The 13857-nt window shown below is 34.6% G+C and overlaps 2 protein-coding genes across 3 annotated transcripts; one reads left to right on the forward strand and one right to left on the reverse strand.

Moving 5' to 3' along the window:
• Window positions 1-622: 622 nt before the first annotated feature.
• LOC120213760 (probable pectate lyase 1) lies at window positions 623-3522 on the forward strand. The gene is made up of 6 exons (XM_039211817.1): window positions 623-864; window positions 1311-1367; window positions 1882-1962; window positions 2206-2848; window positions 2931-3034; window positions 3114-3522. Exons 1-6 carry the CDS (start codon window positions 767-769, stop codon window positions 3472-3474), a joined length of 1344 nt encoding a protein of 447 aa, XP_039067748.1. The 5' UTR covers window positions 623-766; the 3' UTR covers window positions 3475-3522.
• Window positions 3523-6280: 2758 nt separating this feature from the next.
• Window positions 6281-8817, reverse strand: LOC120213572 (inosine triphosphate pyrophosphatase-like). Of its 2 annotated transcripts, none has more exons than XM_039211676.1 (8): window positions 8590-8817; window positions 8437-8501; window positions 8269-8332; window positions 8173-8182; window positions 7539-7570; window positions 7299-7411; window positions 6590-6666; window positions 6281-6477 (listed from the first exon to the last, which is right to left on the reverse strand). In XM_039211676.1, the coding sequence occupies exons 1-8, from the start codon at window positions 8717-8719 to the stop codon at window positions 6360-6362; spliced, it is 609 nt and encodes a 202-aa protein (XP_039067607.1). In that variant the 5' UTR covers window positions 8720-8817; the 3' UTR covers window positions 6281-6359. The 2 variants fall into 2 exon arrangements, with proteins under 2 accessions (XP_039067607.1, XP_039067608.1); XM_039211677.1 differs by having other exon boundaries at window positions 6341-6469.
• Window positions 8818-13857: the final 5040 nt, after the last annotated feature.

Raw genomic sequence — 13857 nt, forward strand, 5'->3', positions numbered from 1 at the left:
TTCTACTAGTCCAAACCAATTTGTGTCGTATACCTACTTCTATTAAATCAAATTAATCTAATTAAAAAAAATCAAAAAATTATAATTAACAAAATTAACACCAATGTTTGATTAATTCGAAAAATGATTGAATCAGTCAATCTTTTTCCGGTTTCATTATTATTTTATTAAAAAACTAATTTGATTAATAATAAAAAATTAATTAATTTGATTTTAATCAATTTGATTCGATTTATTATCGAATGAAGTATTTAGACACTCTAACATCAATTCGGACTAATTGACTTAAATGAATGTTAGATTTAACTATCAAATCAAAGAAATGGATGAATGAAATAAGATTGATTTTCTTAAAATATTTTTATGGCTTTTTTTTATTTTTTAAGTCGAATATAAATTAATTATAAATTAAATGAGAATTTTTTTAACCGTGGTTAAATGGGATGTGACTTAAGAAAGGGAGAGAGGGAAACAGTTAGTGGCGGTTAGGTAACTTAGGTTTAGTAATACATTGGTTAATGCAAAACCCAACTTTGCTTTTGTATTTTGGGTTAGGCGACGACGCCGTTTCCTCTTTTTTTCCTTTAGCTCGTCGCTCTATAAAAAACCGTTTCCTTGGAGCTTGTACTCTGACTCGCCCTGCTTCTGCTTTTTCGACTACCCTTTTCCTTTTCTCAGCCTTTTCTCATTGTTTTCTTTCTTGTCTGGGTTGTCTGTTTGGATAGTGAGAAAATTTTTGAATTCCGAAGAAGCTGAGAAAGTTGCAATGGCGGTTGCAAACAAGTGGGCTTTCACCTCTTTAGCTCTTCTGTTTTTGCTTCTTGTCGGTGCAATGGCCACTGCACGGACCGGCAACGCTTCCAGGTTTCTCTCTCTCTCTTCGATATTCAATTTTGAAGCTTTCTTTCTCTGCTACTTTTCGTTTTCTTTTACAATTCCAGTAAATGAAGGAAACGGAGGCGCCTCTGTTTATTTAATAATGCCGGATTTTTCTCTTTGCAAAATCTTTATTTTTCCTTTTTTGTTTACTGGAACCGAGTAATAATCCAATTCATATAAAGCATTCATAAGCTAGATCTTGGAGTATATTTTGTGGAAAACGAATCTCATTCGCTAAAAGGAAACTGGAGTTTTGATGTTAAGGAATCCTTTATATATATATACACTTCAAAACCTTCATTAACGCATATCAAGTGAGATCTCACTGTACATTTTCAATATATAAACAAGAAAGTGCCTCGCCTCTTTTTTTCTATTTGTTGTACATTTTCTCTATTTAATTTTTTGTATATATTTATCACTGTTTACAGCAATGTGGAAACGGAGAAGGAGCAGAGCTCAAAGAACTCAACAATGGCAGCAGCTAGGTAATACATTTTCACTTTCTGTAAAAAAATGATCATCTCATCTCAGCCGTTAGTTTTGTCATTTCGTTAACGTTTTCTCTTTGAACCGTTGGATAAACGATGACGGTTACCATTTTATCCATCCAAACAGTAAATTAACGACTCCCTAGCTGTTGAGATCCAAATCCTTGGATCCTAACCGTTTATTCCGTCGTTAATTCCCTTCTCTCTTTGGTCATAATACCAGAATTACCCTCCAAAAACGGAATATGAAAGTGCGTTTTCGTCATTTCCATAATCCTCATCGGTGGTTCACTCGCCCCTTCTTGTTCCACCACCGATCTTTCAACGGTTTCGGGAGTTTCGGTGAACATGCAGCTCTTGAGCACTGTACTTGCTGCAATTTTATATCTATTTACGTACTCGCGTTTGGAGATCGACACGTGTCTAGAATTCATTTGCAGAAATTAATAATTATGAACATTATTTTATTCTGCTTCACTTTAATTATGACTTTTTATTGGCTGATTTTCAGATCAGAAGAGGTTGAGCCACTGAACGAACATGCTCCTGACCCAGAGGCAGTAGCAGCCGAGGTCGAATCTATCATTGCCATGTGAGTCTCTCATTTTTTAAGAACTTTTTTATTTAATTATGTTAAAATAATTTTTTATTTATTAAAATTTTAAAAATATAAATCAATAATTAAATTTATTGCATGTTGTTGTTGATTTACCCCCACCGACATAATTTCCTCACCTCACCAAAAACCAGAAATCATAATTAAAACTTTACTATGACAGCTTGTGATTTTATTGCATGTTAATAATATGTCCATGCACATTTGACATGATGGCAGGAACATTCGCAATGTGACTGAAAGGAGGAAGTTGGGGTTCTTCACGTGTGGAACTGGTAACCCCATTGATGATTGCTGGCGTTGTGATGCAGATTGGCAGAAGAACCGGAAGAGGCTAGCCGATTGTGGCATCGGGTTCGGAAGGAATGCTATTGGTGGCCGTGATGGGCGTTTCTATGTTGTCACCGACCCTAACGACGATGACCCTGTTAACCCGAAACCCGGTACCTTGCGTCATGCCGTGATCCAGGACGAGCCTCTTTGGATTGTGTTCAAGAGGGACATGGTGATTCAATTGAAGCAGGAGCTGATTATGAACAGTTTTAAGACCATTGATGGTCGTGGTGCCAATGTACACATTGCCAACGGGGCGTGTATCACGGTCCAGTTTGTTACCAATGTGATCATCCATGGTCTTCACATTCATGACTGTAAGCCTACTGGCAACGCCATGGTGAGAAGCTCACCGTCTCACTTCGGGTGGAGGACGATGGCTGACGGTGATGCGATCTCCATTTTCGGTTCAAGCCACATTTGGGTTGATCACAACTCCCTCTCTAATTGTGCGGATGGTCTAGTTGATGCTGTCATGGGCTCGACTGCCATTACCGTCTCCAACAACCACATGACCCACCACAATGAGGTAAATATCTGCTGCTTCTGCATATACTTTTTATCATCATTAATGGTAAAGCTAACTGTTTTGAAACCGTGATTAAATGTAGGTGATGTTGCTAGGCCACAGTGACTCGTACACAAGGGACAAGCAGATGCAAGTGACCATCGCTTACAACCATTTCGGAGAGGGACTTATCCAGAGAATGCCAAGGTAAATCCATCAATGGAAGGCCTTTGGATTATCAAGTAAATTGAATCTGACAGCATTCATTTTGTTGATAAATGAACAGGTGTAGACATGGGTATTTCCATGTGGTGAACAATGACTACACACACTGGGAAATGTATGCCATTGGTGGAAGTGCGAACCCAACCATCAACAGCCAGGGGAACAGATACGCAGCTCCTACAAATCCATTTGCAAAGGAGGTTACAAAGAGAGTGGAAACACCTGCAAACCAGTGGAAGAGCTGGAACTGGAGATCGGAGGGAGACTTGTTGCAAAATGGTGCTTACTTCACTCCATCAGGAGCTGGAGCCTCAGCCAGCTACGCCAGAGCCTCAAGCTTGGGAGCCAAGTCCTCCGCCATGGTTGGGGCCATGACTTCCAACGCCGGTACTCTTCCTTGCCGCCGAGGCAAGCAATGCTAGTCATACCCATCCCCCTACTCAATTAAATCGGCTGAAAATCAGCCATTTGCCATGATTCTTAAAAAAAATTAAAACACTACCCACCGAAATATCCATCCATCCATCCAAATTCTTGGTTTTTTACGTTTTCACCACCTATGCCTCTGACAAAGTGTACATTTTTTACACATTATCATTATGTTGTCTCTGTCTGTCCTTGTTTGTCAACATGTTTATTTTCTCAACCTCGGCCTGCTTCAGCTCAAGTAAAGCCCCGAAACAACTGAAAAAACAGCAGGTGCGGAAGCGTTGTCCTTTCTTTATCCCTCCCTCCTACCAAGTTCCTCTCTGCCTCTGGTCATGTTCAGTGTTACCCATCTCTAAAAAAACCATCCTTTGATCTCTCCACATACTCATGGTCATTTGGGTTTATAATATTGGATTGAATGATTTTGTGATTTTTTTTTCGTCCCCTCAATTGTGTCTAAGCTTACAAAGCAAAAGTATGAATGTAAAAGTGGCGAGATATATTGAAAAGGGCTCTTGTTGCAAGTGATGGATAATATAGTCAAATTGGGTTACACTTTTTGCATTTGGTGGGGATCTTTGATATCACCCTGCCCTGCCCTGCCCTGCCCTGTGTCTGGCAGGCAATAGGAGGAAGGGGGAATGCATTCATTACTATCGGTTTCACTCTTTTAAATGCGGGAGGCACCGACATGACCTAAAAGGCCAATAATCAATGGCTTTGTTTCCTCTTAGCTTTTTATTGGGTCTTACTGTCACCAAACGATTAAAGCCGAGGCCTACCCCCCATCGCTTTAAACATGTAAGAACTTGAAAGCATGCAACCACCCAGACTAAATATCAATACATCTAAGTTACATCAAGATTAGATTGAAATTGAATAAAACATTGTAAATTTTTAATCGAGGTTGAGACCAAAAAAAAACTCACCTTGTCCCGTTGTATTGCCATCTCTAATGTAATTCTTCAATATTAATTTAGTTGATGAAATATATATATATCATCACATTTAATATAAATTAAATATGATTCTATTTTAAAATGTAAAAACAAAAACCAAAGTATTGTGAGAGGGGATGTGGGAGAGTCACGTGGAAGATGGGGACTGTAGCATGTGGCATGTTAGAGAAGCCTTTGCATTGCATCTCAGAAAATGGGGATGGGGACCATTATTACCTTTCTCTTTCACCTCCCCTACTTGCACATGCTCATTATCACTCATTTCGAGGATTTAATGTTCTTTTATATAGTCTATAATACAATTACAAAGTTATATATTTTCCGGATATGATACTATTACTCAATATAAAATTCTTTTAATTTCATATAAATTTACGATCGTTCATGAAAATAAATGACTTAAACTAATAGTAGAAAATGAAAGATACGCACTAGAAAAAAAATAAGTTAATCTCTACCATCTATTTTAAGTCATCCAACAATCTTAAATCTGTATAAGATGAAAAGAATTTTTCATTGTGCAAGTGAATATTAACCTTATATTATGACCTATATGTAGGGGTGTTCAAATAACCGAATTAATTCGGTTAACCGACCGAGTCGAATTAGTTCGGTTAATTCGATTCGGTTACCGAATTAGTTCGGTCGGTTAACGGTTAAGAAAATTTTTAGAATTCGGTTAACGGTTAATTTGGTTCGAATTCGGTTAATTAACCGAATTAACCGAAATTAAATTTTAAATATTAAATATAACATATGGGCTCAACCCAAATCATTAAAAACCCAATTAATAATTTAAGATCCAATAACTTTTAAATTTAAATCAATATTAATTAATTAAAAAATTATATAAATTTTTTATTTTATAATTATATATTATTTAAATTAATTGTAAACTGTTTTTTAATTAAAAATATTAAATATATTATATATAACATATGGGCAAAACCCAAACCATTTAAAACTCAATTAATAATTTAAGATCCAATAACTTTTAAACTTAAATCAATATTAATTAATTAAAAAATTTATCTAAAAATTTTATTTTATAATTATTTATTATTTAAATTAATTATAAACTTTTTTTGAATTAAAAAATATTTAATTTTATATAAATTAGAAAATTTTAAAAAAAATTCGGTTAATTCAAAATTAACCGAAATTCATTCGGTTCGGTTAATATGTTTGAAAAAAAATTCGGTTCGGTTAACGGTTAAAGAAAAAAAAAATTGGTTAATTCGGTTATGGTTAATTCGGTTCGGTCGGCCACCGTTTTAACCGAATGAACACCCCTACCTATATGTGTTTTTTTCCTGAAAGGCCTATAATATGTGTTTGATAAACTAGAATTTTGTACTTTTGAACGAAAATACATTACATTTTGATAAATATAAGTACATACATTTTGTTTTTCGAGCTAAACACATGCTTTGATGCTTCTGTATACATGGGCTGCTTTAAGGGCTTTAGTGGAATATGGATAATAAGTTAATATTTCCAACAAAATCTATGTTACCAGGATATTGTTCTGTAACATTGCTCATCATCATCATCATCATCATCATCATATATATATATATATATTTGACACTGACTTGGGCTTTTAACAATTTTCAGGCTAGGTTCAAGACAATCGGAGTAAGTTGGAAGTATATCGGATCATGTTGGACAGAACAACTCTGCCCCATCCCAAGTTCGAGCTCGAGAATTATATTTAGATTTTAAACAATTAAATCTTTCATGTTGAACATTTTCGTTTTAAATCCGGATTCGATGGAAAAGTGATGCTTTTTAATACTTACTAATTGCTATCTTCTGCAGATTGCTAAAAAGCTAAATGTTCAATGGTATGCGCTCTCTTGCACAAGAAACTTGCTTAAAAAGATGGTAGCAATGGTAACAATGAAGAAACATATAGCTCACTCTTTAGACGGTGTAAAATTGTATCCGGCTTCGACAAAGTGGGATTTCACCATATCAAGAGCCCTTGACCGGTGAGAAATCTTGTTCTTCTCTTCCTTCGGCATCTCTGCATAGCTACCGGAATCAGGATATAAATAAATTATCAGAAGATATGTTCCAGCTTTATTCAACTACCGGACCATAATTAATCGTAGGAGAAAGCAGAAATACGAAACGACGGACTTACGTTTGGTCATAGCCATCAGGTTGGAAGATAGGGTCCCATCCGAAGTCATTAGGTCCCCTACCCGGAACTATTTTGCCCTAATAGATCAGCCAAAAAGTAGAACAAAATATCTCAGAAACTATGTTGTTTAGATTCGAATTAGTCTTTGAACTATAAATGGAATATTGACATGACAATCAAATATTCACTCAATGATTCAATAAAGAATGTCCAAGTTAAAAGTAAACATCGGTAAATGCCGTCTGCAACCACAAGACGATAGAGCAGGATACCCTTCATGTGGCTATTAGGCATTTCATGGACCACAAGATCATTAACATAAATGCAGCACTATGCCAGATCCTTAAGAGCAGCACATTCCATGTAAATCGGAGACGAAAAAAATTCTGGGCAACTCTACCAACACATGTCCTGAAGTACAAGAAACAACACTCTACCTGCCACTATTTTCTATGCCCATGTTTTCATTTCCGTTTATTTTCCGAACAATATTTAAATTACTAAAGAATAACAACATACATGGAGCAGCACTTTCTGATTGATATACAATTTGGCTCTCATTCGCTTAAGAATGTAAAAAATCATATAATTGAAGAGCAAAGTCCTTGTGCTCCATTACTGTCATATTTAGACCATATCATTGTCAAAATTTAACTCGAACGATTTAAAAGTTAAGGGGAAAAATAGAAACGTAATCTTGGGAACATACCGGAGTTTTCCCCAGAAAGGTAACAGGCTCAACATCAGGGCCGAGGGCAAACGAAAATGCGCATAAAGCATAAGCTGACTTATCATCATAAGCCATCAACAAGTTATTCAAACCTAGGGAAAAGATTATGAAAGTGAAGTAGACAGGTTAAGGAAGAGTATCCCGAAGCATCTTAAAATTGTCATCACGGAGGTTTAAAAGAAGGAAATGAAATGAAAGAAGGTATCGTAAGAACAGAACCTTCGTGGCCAATCTTCTGCAAAAACCACTTGCTGCAGAACACATTAAACAATGATAATTAGAAAGCATACAACAAGAACCTCGACATCACATTGAAAAAGAGAAAAGAACAATATGATGAGACCTACATTATCTGCTAAATCATCTAAAAGCGATTTCATTTCTATCATGACAAAACAAAGATTAAGCTTAAACCTAGAAATTTTAAGAAAGTGAGGAGAGAACCAAGAGGAGGAGAAATTTATTAGAATCCAAAAAGAAATGGAAAGCTCCGAAAATATAAGGCATATAAAACTTATTGATAATGCATAAAAGGTATTTGATGATTCAAATCAAATTAACACCCTCAAGAAACAATAATTAAAAGGAGTCTATTAATGTTACCAAAGATCATGGTTGAACATGCAAAGAATGTGTTCAAAATGGTTAGGCATTTGCTTATTATCATCGGGTAAGCCTAATAGATTTCATGCTCAATAAAATAATCATAAACTCCGTAGGTTCAGTTCACCAAATACCAAAATACCAGAAGCACAGATAAACATTTTTTGGAACATTTTAATGCTATTGAAACTGAAATGAGAAGAAAGCTTACACCTTCCGAATTTAGCTACAAGAATGGGATAGAACTTACATGTACGGCCCTGCAAGTAGTTTTAAAAAATCATAAAGGAACCCAAAAAAAGAAATGAAAAACAATCAGTAAAACATTATAAAGGATGATTAATACCTGGAAGACCCTTTAGAGCATTGAAGCAAAGGCATGTATCTTCGACCAATACTGGTCCATTCACCTTCACATCCAAGAAAATATAAAGATTAAACCTTTTTAAAACTAAACAAAAATAAAAATAAAGAGGTTAATTTACAAAATACAAAGATTTATGAGTATATAAACCTGGCGAGCAGCCAAACGAGCCTTTTCTTTGGATATTTCTTCCGGTTCCCCTTGCAGTTCAGGCACTGAGCAATTGACGATGTAAAAAGTGAAAAAGAAAATCAAAATCAAACGAAAGAAAGTGAAAGATCTTGCTGGAGAAGAAGAGATTACGGTCAAGCTTGAGGGACTGAAAAGGGATGGATTGGCCCAAGATGGTCTTCACTTCCTCCAGTTTTTTGGCATTTCCGGTTACGAACGTCACCGGACATGATACTATCACTGCTCTAGACGCCGACGCCATTTACCCGCCCCTTTGTTTCTGCCCTGGAATAAAATGAACAATTCAAAGACTGTTGAAGCTGGGTTTTGTCTAATCTCGGGGGCAGAACCTAAATCGAAGTTGTGGTGAAATTTACATCAAATAATACTAAATTTTCGCGGCTTATATATTAAAATTTTGATTTCTTTATTATAACTCTAAATTTTATTTTTTGATTGAATAATATCATTCTATCGTTAAAATAATAAGGTCTAAATACAAAATAAGTGTACGAATTATAGTGTTTTTCATAAATATGTATCTAAACTATTTTTTCCCAATGATCATAGTGTCTAACGTTACAAACATTACCACTTTAGACACTTGGGCCGTCAACGACGTTAATTTCTTCCGTTAAGTGACACATGTTACAATCTTGTATTTTTATTTTTTTAAAATTAGTATATGAACCCTGATTTTTCTTTAATTACAAAAACCCCAAAACCCCAAATCCTAATTCTAACATATCGTCGTTGATCTTTCTGACAACGACCACCGTCGCTAACATAGTCCGTGTCATCTTTCTAGCCATACGTTGTTGTAGTTGCCACTAATTGACCGTCAAAATCGTGTGGGATCACGATTTTCATCCTGCTGTTCAGAAGGTATAAAACATTGATTCACTGTCAATTGATCGTTGATTGGGCACGATTTCATGGGTGTTTAGGTCGTCGAGGGAGGTGAGGTCGGGTGGAGCTTCGTTGACAGTCGGTGTGGGTTTAGGGGTTGAAATAAAGGTTTTCAATGTTATGGGTTATTTCGATATTTATGTGTTTTAATATATATATATATATATTAATCTCAAATAAAATTTAGACGACCTAGGCACTTAAAGGAGGAAATTAATGTCATTAACGATCCAGACACCTAAAGTGATAACGTATGTAACGTTAGGCATCAGGATCATTCGAAAAATAATTTAGACGTTTTTTCGTGAAAAGCATTATATTTTAGACATTTATTTCATAATTAAGTCAATCAATAATAGTACAATAGTGTGGTTATCTCACCAAAATAACGTTATTTTAGTGTAATTGTTTTAATGTCTAAAAATTCCAAAATGCCGTCGTTTTGTTTTAAAAAATATTAAAATATTATACTTAAAGGGAACTGAAATCCAGACCTTCAAAGGTTTTAGCTTAATCATAGAGTTAACGAAAGTAATTGTTGTGTCTTTAAAACTTCAATTTGGATAATATATTTTTGGGTAAATCTTGTATTTAGTACCTAAATTATTAGTTTTGATTTATTTTAATGCTTAAACTTTTAATTTTTTAAAGTTATATCTAACATTTATTTTTTTTCATTTTAGTATCTCGCCGACGAGTGATTTGCACGCGACACTTTTTTATAGGTAAATTACCTCATTCATTACTCAACTATCTTCTCACTCTTATTTTGGTCACTAAAGTTTAATTTTTTAAAAAAATAATTACTTAACTTTCATATTACTCTTAATTTAATCACTCTAAATTTTAATTATATATTAATAAAATAGTAATAAAAAATGTCATATCACAAAAATTATTGATAAAATAAATTAGAGTGATTAAAATATGAGCATTTTGAAAGTCGAGTAGTTAAATTGAAATTTTTTAAACTTTAGCACTAAAATAAGAGTGAGAAGATAATTGAGTGATGAATAATGTAAATTACCCATAAAAAATACATTGCCTTTAAATTTTAATGACGAACCACTAAAATAAAACAAAAATTTGATATGATTTAAAAAATAAAAATTTAAATACTAAAACAGACCGAAACTAATAAACGTGTAACTTCCACTGTATTTTAAAGAATTAAAATCAACTACACTTGATACACTTGTCTTAAAAGAATAGAAACGATACACTTGTCTTAAAAGAATAGAAAGAAGGTTGAACATTCTCTTAATACACCCGAAAAGTAAGACGAGAGCAAAATTTGGATGCAAATTGTTATACAAATCGTGCACGAATCAATTTATTTTAATGGTAAAATGAATTATTATTATTTTTATAAATTATAAATTCGAGTATTAGCGGTTATAATAGAGTGATTGAACGTTCATTATTAGATTATCGAGAACATTAAATGTTACTTTATAATTACTTTAATTTAATAAAAAAAATAGACTTGATTTGGAAGATTACTTTGAATGTGGCCAAATTTCATATAAGCTTAAAGAAATAACACGTGCAGGGTCCTGAAACAATTAACGGCTGTCCCTTATTCCCATATGTAATGGGGTAGGGGAGGTAAGATAGTAGGTTGTCCCCAATATCAGGTTGAGAGCAGCTTCCGTAGAAAACCTCCGAATTATGAAATGCCCTCCGTGAGACTCGATCCTACGACCTCAAAGTTAAGAACCTTATGCTCTACCAACTGAACTTGATAGCCATCTCGTCATGAAACAATTAAGATTTTTAGTTTTAAATTCGGTCAAAATTTGTAATCGCAAGCATTCCTTTCACAGCTGAGTACTTGTAATCTGCAGTGATTGTAGGCCACGGTCTCATCAATCATCAACATACCCTTTTTAAATTTAATTGACCTACATAATTTGATTTTTAATGATATTTTTAAATTTAAATAACGTAATATCTGTTTTAAAAAATCTTAATCATTTGATGATGAACGCTCAAATCCTATTACAGATGTTGATACTCAAATTTATCTCTAGAAATAACAACGATTCTTTTAACCGTTTAGATAAATTAATTCGTTCTAAAATTAAATCATATCAAAAAATAATCATTTATCCCGGTCCCATACCATCCCAATAATGACCCGGTCACATATTACAATAATAAAGTTTTCAACTTTGCAAGTCATTGACCACCGGATTATTATAATTTAATGTATAAGTAGTCCTTACAATTAGAGATAGACATGGGTCGAATTTGTGTCAACTCGATCCAACTTGAAAATTTTACATCCTTCACCCGATTCGATCCGATCCAATTCGAAAAATATATATCCTCCAACCGATCCGAACCCGACCCTACTTTTCGAGATAAAATCTGAATTCGACCAGACCCTACTCGAAATAATAAAAATATTATTTTTATTCAATAAAACCAGTAATTTAATTGAAAAAAATAATATATAGAGGTGTATTATTGTAATTATTCCTAAATATATAACGTAAAATTATATTTTTTTCCAGGTAGGATCGGGTATTTTTTACCCTAAACCCAAACATCACCTTTAAAAATTATGACCTTACCCGCACCTGATTTTTAAAAAAAAAAAACTCGACGCAATTAGATCAAATTTGATCAGAATCTGTCGAGTTCGGGTCCATGCCCATCCCTACTTACAATCCGTAGAACACCAATTATTACGATTATTTACAATATTTCAGCTTTGATGAGTCATTGATCATCTGCTTTTTGACTTGGATTTCTATATATATTTCCCACTATAATCGAAAAATGCTGTCTAATTCTCCATTACCCACCATTGTGCATGTACTTTTAATTCCCTTCGCTTATAAAAGCAAGCAAAGTGATCAAACCCAACTCACTCAAAAACCAAACAGACATGGGTGGCCGGAACTATCTCGTTGCGTTCCTGGTCTCGGTTCCGATAATCATCAGCCTCTCGTCGTCGGTTCTCGGAATGCAACACAAGCAATCAGCCACGATCCACATAACGAATTCGATGCCGAAGGGTTCGGGGCCTATGCAAGTCCGTTGCAAGTCGAGCCACACCGACTACGGGATGCACCTAGTGGACGAAGGGGACGGATATCGATGCGACGTTCGAGAAAGGGCCTTGTATTATTGTATGGCGATATCGGGACGGCGAGTGGCGTCGTGGCACGCTTTTCAGCCGCGCCGGGACGGGAATCGGAAGGCGGTCTATTGGTTGCTTAAGGACGATGGGATCTTCCTTAGTTGGGATAATTCGAGCTGGGTTCGAAAATCCATGTGGGAAACCGAGTGAAATTCCAGCTTGGGGACTTAGGTTTGCTTGCTTGTGTATGTATGTATTTGGTTTCTTCATGCTCTTCGTTGTTCAGAATATATAAAATTCGTGTTGTTTATTGTAATGCAATTCATGTGATGAATTGTTGCGTTGTACTTTATGATATATTAATAAAAAATTGGTAAAGTACACAAATGGTCCCTGACTATAGGATATTATTTTATTAAATCCACCAACTATTAAAAATTATAAAATGATCCCCCGACTATAGAGTGTTGTTTTGTTGAATCTCTCAACTATTAAAAGTTACAAAATGGACATCCGACTATTCATCATGTTTAAAACTCGTCCTTTTATGTTAAAAAGTGAACGATATTATGAGTTGAACATTAACACGTTTACTGTGACATGATAAAATCTTATCCTAGAATCTCATTATCATATCCCATATATCATGTTAACGTCGCTTAAACAACCGTCAATTTTTAACGGAAAAGGATGAGTTTAGAACATAATAAATAGTCGAGTGACTATTTTGTAACTTTTAATAGTCAAGAGACTTAACAAAGCAGCATTCTATAATCGGAGGATGATTTTATAAATTTTTTTTTGGATAAATCGAAATTTTATTATCCAAAAAAGCTAAGTAGCTACAAAAAAATCACCGATCACAGAAAACATAAAGAAAATACAGACCAAATAAAAATCGATCGGTTTTAGTCAATACTCCAAGCAATACAAAGATTTGAGTTTACATCATCAAACCTATTAATATTTTTACCCCTTAGTTTTATACCTACAAAGTCTTTGATTGTGCGGAGTATTTCTTCAATGCTTCGAGAACATCCTTTGAAGATTCTTCGGTTGCGTTCCTCCCACAAAACATAGATTGTGGCGTTCCACGCTAATTTGAGGATAGTGATTAACAAGGATTTACCTTTCCAATATTTACTTGCCCATGTAATCAAGTCCTCCCAAGATAATACTGTCTTGTAAATTCCATTGAGATGAAAGATATGGTCTCGTAATTGAGAAGCAGTCTGGCATTCGAAGAACAGATGATTTCTTTTTTCCAATGACTCGTTGCATAAAACACAGCTTTCATTAGAAACAATACCTATGCGGTGAAGTCGATCTCGAGTAGGCAGCCTATCGATCATTGTCATCCAGGCAATGAGGCTGTGTTTAGGAATGTTATGTGGGAACCA

This window comes from Hibiscus syriacus, unplaced genomic scaffold (genome assembly GCF_006381635.1).
Source record: "Hibiscus syriacus cultivar Baekdansim isolate YM2019G1 unplaced genomic scaffold, ASM638163v2 tig00110044_pilon, whole genome shotgun sequence".
In the NCBI taxonomy this organism is placed as follows: Eukaryota; Viridiplantae; Streptophyta; class Magnoliopsida; order Malvales; family Malvaceae; genus Hibiscus; species Hibiscus syriacus.